Source organism: Phalacrocorax carbo, chromosome 9 (genome assembly GCF_963921805.1).
Source record: "Phalacrocorax carbo chromosome 9, bPhaCar2.1, whole genome shotgun sequence".
NCBI lineage: Eukaryota > Metazoa > Chordata > Aves > Suliformes > Phalacrocoracidae > Phalacrocorax > Phalacrocorax carbo.
The window spans coordinates 12,242,569-12,258,323 of NC_087521.1; the positions used below are offsets into that span (position 1 = coordinate 12,242,569).

The following is a 15,755-nucleotide window of genomic DNA, read 5'->3' on the forward strand; positions in this document are numbered from 1 at the left end:
AGTCAAGCAAGACTCTCTTGGTTACTCACAGGCAGATTCCTGTAGGCCTTTTTTATGTCCTACCAACTAGGAAAAAGAATGGCTATGTCTTCTTATACTAACATTGTGCCTCAGGACAAAAGAAGAAACTTCTGATGCAACAGACCCTTGTGATAGAAGTGTTAAAAACCAGAAGAGTGTTCTGCTGTCTCTCTGCAACTCATGTTCTTTGCCCTGAACTGGTAATTTCCACTGGTAGTTCTTCAGAAATAAACCCTTTTATTTTTGTTTTCTGTGTAGCCCAAAGACACAGCAGTAGTTTGGGAGTGCATGATTAGTATTTAAAGAAATCCTTCCATGTTGAAAAACAAGTCCTTTAGTTACCGTAAATACAACTGAATGGGAGGAATAACTGATAAGCTACCAAAGTATGACAGTGCCCAAAAAAACCTTTTTGTAGTCAAGAATGTAGCATTCAAAGTGTGATACTACAAGGCATTTCAGGGCTAAAAACATGTTCTGTTCACAGGCCATTAATTGTATTTCCAGTTCTTTTTAGTATCAAAACCTTTAGATTTCAACAAGGCTACATTTTCAGGTCAGAGGAGGAGCACAGTCAAATTTGTCCCATATGTTGTACATCTGGGGGAGAGGCAGAGAATTGCTGCTTTAGTTGGTGACTTATTTTTATTTTAAAATAGCTGTGATTTGAAGATGCTCACAGGCTTTGTTTTGAGATATTTAGATAAGCCCAGAAGTAATAAGCAGTGGAAGGTATAATGATCATGATAAATGTGTGATATCAAATGTGTTGTGCTTTTGCATTTAAGTGTATGTTATGTTAAAGTGTGTACATATGTGTGTTGCTTAGGGATTCTCCTGGATGAAAGTTGCTTATATAAGTGTAAATCACTGTTTTCATTGCTGATTTTACAGAACTAAATCCTTCCATTATTTCCTGGCCATCCAGACCTTATGACACAGTATGTCCTGTGCTATCATATGTGTGAGAAGGCTTTTTATGGGGAGCAATCAGGCTGGACCCCAATCTCCAGTGCAGTGGTTTTTTTTCTAATTAAGTTGTCACTGGAAGGAATATCCAGAACAGCAGTTTTCATTTTCAGTCGAGGAAAAAACATTATGAGTCTTTGTCATTTGATTAAAAGTTACTTAACCTTTAAATTGCTACAGATGTAAAGATAGCTCTGAGTTTCCAATGTAATCGCCTCCAAGTTAAAATCAGGAAAATCTTTGTGTAATGAAACCCATATGTCATAGTGAAAGGATGCAAAGCACTGGCAGAGTGGGCTGCTCTAGCAGGAGATTCTGTACCCAATCTTGTTAACCAGGACTGCTTTTGGTAATCCCTCATCTCCTCACTTGTAGGAAATCAATCTATACTACTGAATCTTTTCAACCAGCAACCACAAAATTTACTGCAGAGAGGCAGCCTGGGGACAATTGTAGCAGAAAAGGAGCCCCAGGCAACAAGGCTAAATTTGGGATTGAGGGATTGAAGTTCTAAAGAGGAGATTATATTAAACCTTATTCTGCTCCCCTATCAAATGGAAATCTCCCCTTCTCCTTTCAGCCCTGGCCTTTCCTACCTAATACCTGTCCTTGAGATCTGCTTGGCAGAACTTGCCAGGCAGCAAACTTAATTCATACAGTACAGCTTTCTCAGTTAATTATAGTAGCCTGATACCATTTTTCAGTACATTTCTCTGAAAGAGTCTATTCAAGCACTCAACTTCTATTGTAACCAGTGCTGATAACATCTTAAAGAGTTTTTCTATGGTCTTTGGTATCCTCTTCCTCCTCCCTAGTAGGTGAGATTAATTTGTATCCAAGCTATTGTGATCATACCCAGTGCTGATTTTTCTATTGTAGTAGATGCACAGCATTGGCAAGGTTGTAAATCATGACTTGACATGGAGATTCATGTTTCTGTTTCATGCTGCACAGCCTCTGTGGTGTCTGCTGGTACAATGAAACCTGCACTCAAGCCCCCTCTTCAGCTGGTACAATGAAACCTGTGCTCAAGCCTCTCTTCACTTTGAAGTCCGTGGTTTAAGCAACCATTTTAAAGAAAAAATCCCTAAGGTTTTCATTACAGTTTTGTCCAACCTTTTAATTAAAAAATCCACCTCTATCTGCTACGCAACTGGCTTCTGCTTGTCCCTTGGGTAGTTGCTTAAGGCAGGTTTTACGGTCTCTCTTAGACTGCAATCATATTTAGAATGTGGGTGATGGTTTCTTCATTCACAAGCTCTTCCCTCACTCCAGCAAGCTCCAAAAGGCCCTATTGGAAATGATATTCCCATTATTAAGAATTAATTTATCAGAAGCAATACTGAGCAGAGGAGTCAGTTTAATTAGAGGCTTTTCTGTGCAAAACCCAAGCTCAAATCATACTCCAGTGCAGATTAAAGAGGAACAATGGGGAAGGAATAGCCAAGACATTTGAACGCAGTACCATGTAATATGTATTTGGACTGTGTTTACTAGGAATACATTGAACTGTGGTTCCTGGGCAGATAAGAGAAGCAGCTGAAGCAGGGAAAACATGATTGTTAATGTTTGTGGAAACTTGCCCTTAGTTTGGCTGTGATTTTTTTTTTTGGTGATATGAGGATGTTATTTCCTGGCCATTTTCATACACATACAAAGATGTAAGGTCCTTTCTTTCAGTTTGGCATCACATCTTTAAAAGTAAAGCCCCAATGCAAGCCGGAGTTATGAGAGGAGAAGAGGAATACAGAATAGCAGAAGGCTGTCTCCTGCTCCTAATGGGATTTTGTAGCAGCATGTGCGAGTTTGTTTCAGAAGTCAGAAATGAACAGATGTTGGTATAAATTACCTCTGTGTCTGATGTCTTGCAAATTAAAAGCGCGGTTGGCATCACTAAACAATTTCACCAGGTTGGGGGGGGAAGCGGGCGGTGATTATTGTAGCAGGTCGGTAAGAATCTTTAAGCTGCAGCAGAACAGGATAGCAAGGATAAAGGAATGAAGAGTAAAATGAGAGGTCTGTGAATTAATCAGAAATGTTAACATCTCCGATGACAAGTGAACAGGAGGGCACGTGCTCTGGAGCAACCCCCAACCCACAGTAATTTCGCTCAGCACGCAGAAGGAGTATATGCTCTCTGCCTGATTTATAGGGTGCAGCCCTCTATGGGGGAACAGAATTGTCATGCATTCGTATATCTTCTATATGGGACTTGCACTCTGGAAAACTTTCCACTCTATCAACTACACTTCAACTTTGTGCTTTCTCCATTAAGAGTGTTTTAAAACCATGCACTGTTGATGGTGCAAGGCGGAGAGGTGTCAAAGAACTGGTGCTGCAAATCTATTCCTAGCTGAAATTTTTAAAAACTCACATTTTTATTTCATCATGTTCTTTGTGTGTAACAACTTAGTTCCTGACAAAATAACAATTCACTTTGCCCTTCTGCAGCACCTTCTATCCTTGTGTCACTTCAGCAGCACTTAAAAGATACAAGCTATCTTGTGGACGGGGAAGTAGAGGTACAAATGAGTACTTTTGTGGCAGTTCATGCTGTGAATCAGAAGCAGAGTTGGGAATGGATCCCAGATGATATAACTCACAGCTGGAGACATGAACCAGGCAACGAATGCAGTGATCTGCCTGAATCTGCAGCCAGTCTGAAGCATGTTCTACTCATGGCAGTGGACTTCGCAGCCTATGAATATCAATATGTACCGGGCAGTTCATAATACCACTGATTGTTTTACAGGGATCTTGTTGGTGACAGTACCTTGTGGTACAATTTTGGATAGACAAATGAGAATGCGATAATTTAAAGAAGAGGCTTTAAGGCACAAATTCTAACCTTTACTAAAGTATAACAAAATGTCTTTACCTGAGCATGCATATTGAATGTTTTAAGCTGAAAATTTTTATTACATTTTAGTTCTGTTCTAACAGATAGTCAGTAATGTCAAAAGAAAACCCAACATAAGCAACAAACCCACCTCCAGTTTTTATGGTAATTGTTATTTCAGGTGCTCCTCTTGGTAAAGAGGTAAAGAATTGCATGGATAAAACAGAAAATGAATTCCCATCTCCTTTCAGAGTCTCTTTAGGCTAGGTGTGGGAAACATGCATGCTTTCATCAATCCCGTGAATAAAAACCTCCATGTTTTGATGCCTGTCAGTCCAGCACAAAGCTTACACCTTTATTTAAAAGAAATGAAGGGAAGCACCGGTGGGAAGATTGTCATTCTCCAGGACTCAATTGCTAATCGTGTTGTCTTTGATGCATTGCATTGTTATTGCAAGACAAAGATAGTATTAGGGCAGCTCTGCCAGCTTGTGAGCTTATGGGCTCACAAGTCAGAAATGTCTCGTGCAGAAAAGTGGCTGTGTAAACCCTGCTGTAATACAGCTACCAGAGATTGATGGTGCCAAGAGTGAGAGAGAGACATATAAACCTTGCCTTGCTGTATTAAACATCAAAGGACCGACAATGTAGAGAGAGAGAGAAGACCAAAGCTCTATAAACTTTACTTTATTACACCGTCCATAGATGAACTGCATTGAAGGAATATAAACCCCATTATATTACAGCATCCAGGGACTGACACTGCTGAGAGAGAGAAAATGCTGTCTAATTTCTGTTGAAGATCATAGCATCGAGGGACCAATAATCCTGAAATGGAGAAAGAGAGAGTTCCATAATCTCTGATGGATTATAACATCCAGGAACAATTGCTCTGAGATAGAGTGATGGAGATCTGGATTACACCATTCAGAGACGGATAGTACATAGAAAAGGAGATGCTGCAAGAGCATAATGCAGTAGGAATAGAAAGCATAGATTGTATGTAATGAGACAGGCTGTGGGAATTATTGCTGAGATTAGAAGATTCCAGGCCCTGCCTGCATTTCTAGGATGTCAGGAATTCAAGCTGGAATGCAGTTTTATTTATTTTCAACTTTAATAAGCAAATAAATAAAAAAATCCTTACTCCCTATGGTATAAGCAGAAATCTAAATTAATTTCTTATGCTGTGGTTAAAATCTGTAAATTATACAATTGTTTGGGTTTCTTGGCTTTAAAAAAAAATATTAATATATTTTTCCTCCCTTGTGATTTCAGCTAGAGAAATGACTCGAGGAAAATTCCTGAACATCCTAGAGAAACCCAAGAAGTAGCTGCCATATCTGGAGTTTGGACAAAAATACCCCAACTAGATCATTTTACGTACTGTGGATCCAGATGAACCCCAAGACTTCTTAGAAGTACAAAGCTCTTGCTCCAGACCTTCAGAAGCAAACATTTCTTTTTGCCTCCACAGCTCATCTCATTACAGGGGAGAAGTGTATTGCATACACAGGTCACAAGGACTGCAATTGGTTACGCTGGAATTCATCTGACTGTAAGACGTCCAACAGGAGGACTCGGCCCTGACGTGCTGTGGCAAAGTTATCTGTTTTAATCAGCTCTTCAAAGTGAACAGCCATAGTGTCCTTATTCAGTTGCTCTCAGGGGCAGCACCTGTTTGGAGTACACATCAGATCTGACACTGGCCAGTGCGCATCATGAGGCATTGACCCTTTTGTGTCTTCTGTCTTAGACACGTTGATTTCATATGTGAAACTTCTGTGCTGACAGATATGAGCAGAGTTTGGGGTGTGAGTTGGTCGATAACACTGATTCAGCAGAAGCATATGCTTTTAGTGTTGAAGTTGAGTGTAGTCTGTGTGTTAGATTCCAGTTATTCACTCCCTTTAGAGAAGCATGTCTGGTACTCCAAGGAGGACCTCTAGGCCTCCAGTGTAGCAGGAGCTTCACCTTGCCGCTAAACGGTTCTCTAGTAAAATCAAGACTGACAGACCATAGGCAGTAAGAGGTGTTACTGTGTCATGAAGGAAAATATCCCTACAGAAACCTTGGCCAGTACACAAAGGAACAGTGTTGTCAGTCCACTGCAATTCTCTGCTTACAGAACTAGAAACTGAAGAAAGTCACAAAGCTAAAAGGTGGTAATGTTTTCAGTTAGCACCCCAAGAAGGGGCAACAGGATTGTTAGCCACACTGCAAGGATGGTCTGCTTATACAGAATCTTAACGCTTCTGAAAAGAGCATTTTGTGGTATTTTTAATTACTTACAAAACAGCAACCTCAACATTTTCTTCCCCTATAAACCCACAATTTTTAGAGTCAAATTTTCTGTGACCTGGTCTCTTTCAGCATACAGTTTTGGGTTCTATTCATCGTACAGTTTAATGTCTTCTGTTTATGCACTTCTGCATGTCACCCTGGAGAAGAGGTAAGGAGCACATTCAGGCTTTTATTTAAGAGAAGAATTTTTTTTCATTTCATCCTCTTTGCTTTTCCTAGAAAACATTTTAAGCGTTAGTAAATATGTTCTTTTTAGGTTACAATGTAATATTGAAACATTGGATGTAGAGCAGGGTTTTATTTCCATTTAGAAAGGTTAGTTTTAGCATGCAGACCTTCTCAAAACTTGTCATTTTCCAGGCCGCAGTCACACGTGAGAGGAGAAATGACTTGGAAATAGACTGTCCTTAGAGCATTGCATTTTTCTGTCTTTGCAGAGAGAGGAGACTTTTCAGGTGCATGTGCAATAAAGAGGAAGAGGTTTTTTAATCAAGTAAACTTCTCTGAATTTTTACTAAAATGTTGGTGGCCTTTTGGTTTGCAGTCTGTGGTCTTGGTTATTACTGGTCAGAACTAGGCTCGTTTTGGACAGCTCCTGTTAACTAAGTTTAAGCAGTTAAAACCCACATCCTGGGAAGACCTCTGCACAAATACTGAATACTTAGGAATGTCAGGAGTCTGATTTTAAACTTAACTGATTTATTTCTGTACTTCATATTTTATGCAGGGCTGAGCTTAACAGGAAATCCATCCCTTCAGAATGCAAGAGTTAAGACAGATAAATGTGAAGAGAAGCTAAGAGTGGTAGTTCAGAGACAGAGAAAAAACCTGCTGGTGTGAACCGATGTTGATGTAGCTATAAGTATTAAATTATACATTTTGAATGCAAGTTTAAGTTTGTATACTAGGTACATAATATATATACACACATATATGACATAATGGGATACTTCACCTGTAACACCTATACAAGTTTATGCATTTTCTAGAGGTTTGTTGATCCAAAACATTAAGAAATTGAGATCTGAAAGGAGGAGGACTATAGGAGAAGAAATGAAAGCGGGGCACAGAAGTGTATGTACATTTTCTGGTATGTTGAGTAAGGCATTTCAGACTAGATGGTTTTTAATAACATACATGTGTTTTTTTAAAAAACCCAAAGAAAACCCTTTTACCATATGCAGTAATTATCTCCTGTTGGGCAGCCAGTAATGTATGCTTTAGAATTGTGATATTTATTGGCTTTGTACTTGTCATCTGTAGAGGTTATGTGGTTTTTTTATTGGTAATATTTATATGTATTTTTATGTGTTAGCCAGAGAATTGTAATCTGTCTGTTACTGCTTTGTGGTTTGATAATAAACAAATGCAAAGCTCAGAGATTCATCTGGGTTTCCAGAATAGCCCGAGATGCAAAAGCTTTTGCTTAGCCACCTAGGCAAATCAGGCTTTTCTTCACACTTCTGCATGCCACCACCTCAGGGTTTGGCCTGTGGATGCTCCATTCCCATCAGTAAATAAATATTTGGCAATATCCAAATGGTACTAAGGGTTTTCATACCCTTTTGAACCCTATTTTTTTCCTTCAGTGATGTCCTTCCTGACACCCCTGCAGTATCTATCTATGCAAGAAAATCTGGATGACTTTTTGTTGCTGATAACCTTCTGTATTTTGAAAGAAGAAAAAAAAGTTTTGATAAATTAACGACGTGAGGATAAGATAAGAGTATAAGATGATGAAGATTTAGTAATATTAATTGAGCTAATGCATTACTTTATAAAATTTTAATGTGTTGGTATGTTAAATGTTACTGTGAGGTTCTTGGAAATAAACCCAGTATGTATTTAGTTCCTTTTAAATGCCAGTGTTACATATACTCGGTTGTAAAGGCTATTCACTTCAGTCTTGGAGTATCAAATGCTTTGATGTTTAATTGTACTGAGAATAAATTCTTGTTTGTTTTATTAATAATTATCAAACAAAAGTCTAGTTGCACTGGCAATTGAAGAGCATAATATTCCATTTAACTCAGTGTTTTGCCATTACAAAATTAACAACTTTGGAACAATCCTATAACCACTGTTCTCAACTCTGCTTTGTATTTCCCTCAACAAGTCACCTAGAAATAACAGATTAGTGAAAAGTGACTAATTCAACTTGGAGGTCATGTTTGAACCTTATTCTGGTTTATCTTACTGATTTTTAAGTTACATAAAAATGTAAGGTGCTATTACAAGTCAAATCTCAATCCCATCTTATCTGTAATCTTCTCTTTGATTATAAACAGTTGTAGACTCATAGGGAAGGATATAAATAAAAGGCTTACACAGTGCGATTTTGCTTTAGGGTAACTTACCCAGCATCCAGCAATCTGTTTTAGTTGAATCTGGTCCACAGTAGACCCTACCCTCCATAATTTGTCTTAGTCCTAATTTGTCTGTACTTCTGTCCTCTAAAATGCCCCTGGACAGTGAGTTCCATAATTCAGATACACAAAGAAAAGTTAAAAAAAAAAAAAAGGAGTGGGGGAAGTCATTGTTTGGAATTAACAGGTAAGCAAGTTTAAAACATGTTGAGCCTTTCATTTCTTTTATTGTCAGAAACAGTTGTTTGGTTTTTTCTTTGCTGTCTGTGCTCTACTTATGATTTTTCAGCTCTGTTATGTTTTTGGTTCCATGGTTATGTTCGCCTGCCTTATGTTCACAATGTTCAATTGTCTGTCTTCTATACAGCCTGAGATGGCATAATCAAAATTGCATGGTATTCAGTGTGTGAGCATACTGTGGAGGTGTGTAAGTCCTAATTACAGCTTATACTTTGTTCCTCTGCTGTTTTCTCCCACATCATCATGAGTTAAATCCTGTTTTGAGTATCTCTAAGAACAGGATCATCACTTAGATTCGTAGTTTGTGCATGCAGCTAATCTCATCCACTTCATCTTCGCCTGCAGTAACTTGCCTTAGGCAACACTTTTTCCAAATCATGATAACAGTTATGCCAACCACTTCATGCTGAGGAAGAGATACTGGGTAATTCCATCATCAGCCTATGTGGTATGTAAAAAAGATAAATTACATCTTTGTCATATGGTCTGAAATCCTGGACTCCTATCCTAACACAAGTTCAGTAACAGTGCATAAATATTTCTGTAATACTTCTCAACTAATAGAAATTTTTAGATATATGCAATCAAAAGAGACAACTCTTAACAGGGAAATGTGTCATGTCATTTAGTGAACTATTTAAATATGGCATGCAAACTTAATATAACATGAAAATAATCCTTACTCCTTAATGTTGTACCTCAATTTTATATACCATTCTGTACTGACACTTTTTAAAAAGTAATTAAATAATCAGGCTATAGAAGATAATTTACTGAAAGAAAATTTCCCAGAAGATCCTCTCTGTATCTCCAGTCCAGCAAAATCACAGTTGGACAGAAACTTCCTGTGGACCAGAAAACTCTGAACTGAATCAATGTGATTAGAACAACAGATGCAAATGTTGTAAACACATTTCTATAATCACTACAGTAAAATGTCCCACCACATAAATATCAGAACTCACCGTTGCTCCATGCACATCCCAGCCTATACACCTGCCAGTGTGCCAAATACTTCCAAAGATACTGTATGTGTGGTGCCAAATACACATTGCCCTGGTAAGAGGTGAACCTTGATATTTTTAAAAGTTAAGAAAAGGAAAACAAAAAGAAAAAAATGAAAACAAGGAAGCAGAGAAAGACAGGAAGACTGGATCCTTTTGTTTTCATATGATACTGTGATTCTTAGAATCAAAGCTATTCTAGAGATGTGTTATCTCTGCAAGCCAGTGCTATGAGTTTCTTTCAGGAGGATGTGAAATGCAAAATCCTGAAGTCAGTTGTGGCCAGTCATTTGAAGTCCATGTAAAGATACTTAAAAGCTCAAGTGGCCAGAGAAGTATGGGCTGATCCAGTTTCAAAAGAGTGTAGTTCACATTCTGCATAGAGTGTGTGGAATAATGCCATTTTTATTTAGATTGTGCTAGATTTTCAGCATGGCAGGATCTTCGTCATCCACTGAAATTGCCGATTTTTAGACTTGACCTTTTCCATCATGTCCCTTTGAGCAGGATGGCTGACTCCGGGCAGCTGATGCGTGTACAGAATAGGCATTTTCTTGTTGGGTTTGTGTGGTTGACCTCTGGCTTGCCTGCTGATTCCTATAATACAGATCAGTGACTAGTGAAGCCAGAATGCTCCCTGCCTGTCTCTGTTATAGACACCTTGGTAAGGAACAGAAAAGAGGAAGAGGGCTGAGCTTGAAAGCCCTTACTTAATTGCTAGTAGAAAAAATGGGTAATAAGAATGACCTTGCACCTTATTTATTGACCAGATCTGTGGGGGTACAAAGTACTTGACTTGGTTCTTATCGCTTGAAGGGCTGGCTCTGTGGCCAATGGCTGATGAGTAGGTGTAATAATACAGGGTAATTAAATTTTGTGCTTGCAGGCACTTGGATGCCAGGGAAGATTCCCCTCCCAAAAATACCGGGTGTGACTAACAACTTTCCTTGTAATCGCAGAATTTTAAAGCTAATTCTGAAGCGTCAGAAATTTGCCATTTGCCATCTTCCACTTACTACAATAGCCCAAAACACAGCAGGTTATGTACAAAAAGGCAGGAAGAGGGCTCATCAGCTGCATGAGAATTAGAGACGAGACCAGCAGTGTGACCCAAGTGGGCCACATGGGCGTGGGCATGGATGTTCAGGTGGCCTGGTTCTGTGGCCGTAAGTTCGTTTTCCTCTCCCTGTATTAAAGTAACTTATTAGTTATAGCTAGTTTTAATTGATTATCCTAATTTGTCTTTCAAGATAATCACTGGTGCCTGTCTTCCTCTTGTACTCTGCATAGATTAGTTTGTCACCCTGTCTTAGGTTTCTCCACCTGCTTAGCACACTGAAGCCAAATAGCACATGCAAAACTGGTGGAGGAAGCACTTTGGATTGGGCTGCCAACCCGTTGGCCTGATTTGCAGGGGGGATCAGTTTGTAATCAGCTGCACAGAAGGCAAAGGGATCTGCAGGCCCTGAGTATCCTTAACAGGATCAGCTGTGATATTTTGCTCAAAATGAGCTTGTCATCAAAACTTAGGGAAAATGTTTTGCTGAAAAATATTTGGTTGATGGTTTCTCAAGAAAGTGTCAGACTGAAAGATAGAGGGAGTAGGTCTTTCTTTGCCTTGTTTTGATCAGGGACTTTGAGCTGGGGTACCCTACCCACCTCACAACTTCTCAAAGTTCTTGTGTTTTTAATCATTTTGTGGGCATCTTTAGAAACCTGTCCTATGAGACCCAGCATGTGTTCCCTTTCATGGGAACTGACAGGGTCTCATTTACACCCATGCTTCTTCCCAGCCTGAGCTTGGAGGCAGACCAGCAGCATGGCCTCACTGGAGCAAAGCACATGCTGGGTGCTGCATTTGTCTAAGGGTAGCCCCCAGCAAGCCTTAGCAGAGACTTAAGGCAAATCTTTGCAATCAAATGTTCAGTTTTGATGGTACATTTCTGCATGGAAGTGCAGGTGCCTGTGTCCACTGGAGATGAGAAAAGAGAAGGCAGGCCAGAGAGTTGAACTTGGGTTACCACCATGCAGGTGGACGGTGGCGATGGAGAGAGGGTAGAGAAGGTCCATGTCCCCAGCAACAGGTGGCTGCCGCCCAGCCACAGGCCCCGTGCTGTGTAACTCGTCCCCAGAGCCTGGGCTGCTTTTCTGGCTGTTTCTCCCCGTCCCCCTTCTCCTCCCGGTGCCCAAGAGGCGGCTCCCTGTCCGTCTGCGGCACAGGGAGGGCTGGCTGCCGCTCGTTAGAAGAATTCCCCCAAGTCAGACCTATGGTACAAGCCGTGTGAAGCGGAAGACAATTAGGGGCTTATTAGTGTCCTGGGGAGACGTGTAACTTGTGTTGCTGGGACTTACCAAAACAGCGAGACTCTTACCGGCAAGCTCCAGCCGAGAAAAGACTGAGGGATTGTCTCACCTAATTACGGGGAATGGGCCTCTTTGTGTTTGTGATTCGGCACGGTTGTCCGATCGCTTTTCTCTGGCTGCTGGCTCAGGCCGAGCTGGAAGTGTGCTAATTAGAAGAGAAATGGACGTAGTGATCCTGTCAGCTCTTGTTACCGGCGTGGACAAAGCCGAATATTATTCTGAGGCAGTGTTTTGTGAGTGTCCCCCTTCCAGCTCTCATTAAGGGCAAGGTTGCTGGACGGGGAGGGGACTTGACCACATGGGTTGGCTAATGGAGCACAGTTACCGTTACTGTGCTAATTAACGGGCTCAGGAGGCAAATGTTTCTCCAACCAGCAGTCCCAGCAGCTGCACCTGGTGCTTCCAAAACCCAACCATCTCGCTGGGCAAGCCAGGCAAATGCTGCGTGTATGAGGGGAAGGGGGTTTATGTGTGATGCGTCAATCAGCCATCCAAAAGTGCAGAAGACCCATTAAAATAATGGTCAACAGAGGGAGGGAAAGTGCATAGCACTGCAGCAGCAGCAGGTTGAGCTCCAGCAATTCCTTCTCCCCAGTGCTCCTTCACAGAGTGCAAACTGTCATCTTCTGCCCTGCAGAGGTGGGAAGTGGGCAGCAGGGAGTGACCTGAGGCTTCCAGGTGCTGTCAACAAATACCTCTCCTGTGAGTTGTTGTGATCATCACAGGTCCTGGTTTGGTCAGGAAGGGGAAAGCTGGAAAGACGAGAGGTGACATGGAGGTGAATCAGACTATCCCTCTCTATGCTGGTGGTGGGATGCTTATGGTCTGAGGTGAGAAACAAGATGTACATGTGTATCAGGATGTTTCTTTTGCCCCAGAAAGGCAGCTAGGCAAAATTGAAATGATTCACATACGTTAAGGCAGGTGAAGATGATGACCAAAGAAGCCATAAGAAACGCTAAAAAAAAAATAAATGTGCACTTTCATGCCATTAGCCTAAACCTGCTACAGTGAGAGTAGAGAGAGTGACGGGAGAGATGGAAGACGAAACAGAAGCCAGAGCAAGTTCATAGTGCCACATCAGCGGAGATAACCTCAGCGGAAGGGAACAGTGGGTGCTGAGGAGGGTCGGTGGAAGCGAGTAGTTTTATTTACTTGTCACACAGACTTTCATTTTAATGCATAGGTGTATTTGTGAAGGAATGTAGTAACTTGCAGAAGTAATTGCTGGTTGATGTTTCCAAAGTTATGGCAGTACATTAGTGATTAAGTCTGATTTAGATGTTATGTTCTTTCTAAAGGTCCTTAATTAATCAGTGTCTTTGGGCTAGATGTAGTAAAATATATAATTATGTCTTAAAGCTTACAATTTGCTTTCTCTGTTTTAACAATGTACTCACTGCGTGCGCTCATGCATGCTTGGGTACTGTTTTGAGACATATTTGGTCAAGTGTTGAAGTAACAAGAGGTTCCCTCTTTTCTTTCTTGGGTTATTTGTCCCTGATGGTGAAGCTGTTCCAGCAAGAGGGTTAGCTGTGTCTTTCCAAGGCTCCAGCAACAGCCTCCTGTCATCTTGGAGGAAGCCTGAACTCTGCTTTGTGCTTGTGCCTCCTTACTTTTCTGTCTCTTGATAGCTGTGAACCCAGAAAGGACCCTTTCCCCGTGGCAGCATGTATACCATGTGCTAGCCCTCCAAAGCTGTAATAGCCTTTCCCTTTCCTACTGGCTGCTGTGATGGCTTGAATCTTAGGAGTCTTGATGCAGGGACTGATCTCCAAAGAGGGCTTGAGAAGTATCTTCCCTGCAAAGAGATTTATTCTAGAAGGAGGAGATATGTAATCCTCTTACTAAAACCCAGAGAGGAAAGGAAAAAAGCTTTATTGCTCCTGCCTTACCCCAGTGAGCTGGCAGCTTTTATGCTGCCTCATGAATAGAAAGAGGCAGAAAGAGAAAGAAAGGAATGCAATTACTCCACCGGACCTGAGGATCTCTGGTGGATGCTCAGTGAAACCCACATCACCATTGCTTTCAAGTGTCCCAGCAGAACAGATCCATAACACCAGTTTCTGAAGAACGAAAAACTACTGTTACTGCCTGTTACACCGAGTGGCCACTAACCTTGCCTTCCAGATGCTTCAGTCTTGGTCTAAGGAGGAGTCCCAAATCAATGGCAGAAAACTAAAGACTATCATAGCCACCTCCATTTTCATGCTCTGGAAGCTCAGGGGTCGAGTGACCTCCCTGAGTAAGGGTTGGTGATACTTCCCATGTCAAGCCTCCCTCGAGAGACTGAACCTCACTGGCAGACACCAGGAGAAAAGTATCCAAGAAGACATATTGCTCATTTTCCCACTTTATCTTGGTTTCTTTGCCCAAGGAAGTATTAGGGTCCTTGCTTATTACACCTCTATTTTACTGGCCTGCCATCTTGCTGTTTTAATAATATCATGCCAGTTTTCTGACTTCCAAATGCAGATAAGGATCGACTGAAAAATTGTTGGTTTTGTGTCCTTGTGAGGAAGACATTCTGGTGAAGAACATCCTTCATACAGATTAGCAACACTCGAGAATATTGTGAAGATGGGTGAAAAATATACAGATGGAGGGAAAGGGTGCAATGGCTTCTTGTGTCCTTCACTAAGGCCTTCTGGCATTCATGTACCACTTACTAATTGTACGGTACCTGTGGCCTGGAGTGGTGTTTGGAGGACATCTCTTTAGCAGTTTATCAGTTGCATTACAGTAGTCATTTAAGTCACAGTGACCTCAGCAAGTATCGAAACTTTATTGTGCTGCAAATCATAGAAACACATAATTAGGTGAAAGTCTCTGTCCTCAAGGGCTTATGAGCAGATGAAGCAATAAAAGAGTAGGAGGCGAAAAGCAGACACCAAGATGTAAAGAGACTTGTTAGAGGTTATCCAGCAAACACAGTTTAAACCCTATAACTTCTCAGCCACAATCCAGTGGCCCTTCCACTGCTTCCATCTGCCTTGTTGTTTCATTAACTAGATGTGGCTTTAAAAACAAAATAAATAAAAATGCAGAAGCCTAAGCAACTGGCAGGCATTAGTAATTTAAATAATAATAAATTACAGTGCAATACCAGACATTTTAATCTTCTTTCAAAGACCTGTAAGAACTATTCAGAGAATGAAATTTTTAAAAAGTCACTTCAATGCAGTGTTAAAGATTGAGAATTTAAAAACAGAACACTAAAAATCAAGGTTTCTTACAGTTCTATTAACTGCCACAGTGAGCACGATGTACACATGAATTTAGGAGAGCTATGGGCTTTATAGAGAGTCTAATAATAATTAGAACATCTTCATTGATGTAGAGCACTTATTCTGACCTTCCTGAGCCTTTTACACTCAGGCAGAGAGGGTGTAAGTGCTACTTTCCAGATTTCATGTAGTTCTACACTTGCTCAGTCCAAATGTTTGCCATGTTGAAATCCTTGCTCTTGCTCTGATGCTCTGTGGGTCTGATCCTGCCTTAATAGAGAACGTCATTAAAATGATCAGTGCAGCACTATAGGGAGCTTAAAACTATTTGCTCTAGTAAAAGAGAGATAACTTCTCTCATTCACTTCAATAGTTTGGAAAGGGAGGAACTTGGTACAATAAATATTAGTGTACCCCATTA

The 15,755-nt window shown here is 40.7% G+C and overlaps 1 protein-coding gene across 5 annotated transcripts in view; it reads left to right on the top strand.

Annotated features, from left to right (window-relative positions):
* LIN52 (lin-52 DREAM MuvB core complex component) overlaps positions 1-15,755 on the top strand; it is an 84,017-nt gene that overhangs the window by 41,408 nt on the left and 26,854 nt on the right. For 2 of the 5 annotated variants that reach the window (XR_010374427.1, XM_064460391.1), the window contains one exon: positions 5,108-7,511. The exons of 2 other annotated variants lie outside the window; for them this stretch is intronic. Coding sequence is in view for 1 of the 3 variants with exons in the window: in XM_064460391.1 (XP_064316461.1) it covers positions 5,108-5,163 (56 nt within the window). In the remaining 2 variants the exon portion in view is untranslated. Of the gene's footprint in view, positions 1-5,107; positions 7,512-15,755 lie in introns of those variants that run through there. One more of the 5 variants, XR_010374428.1, reaches the window with a different exon arrangement.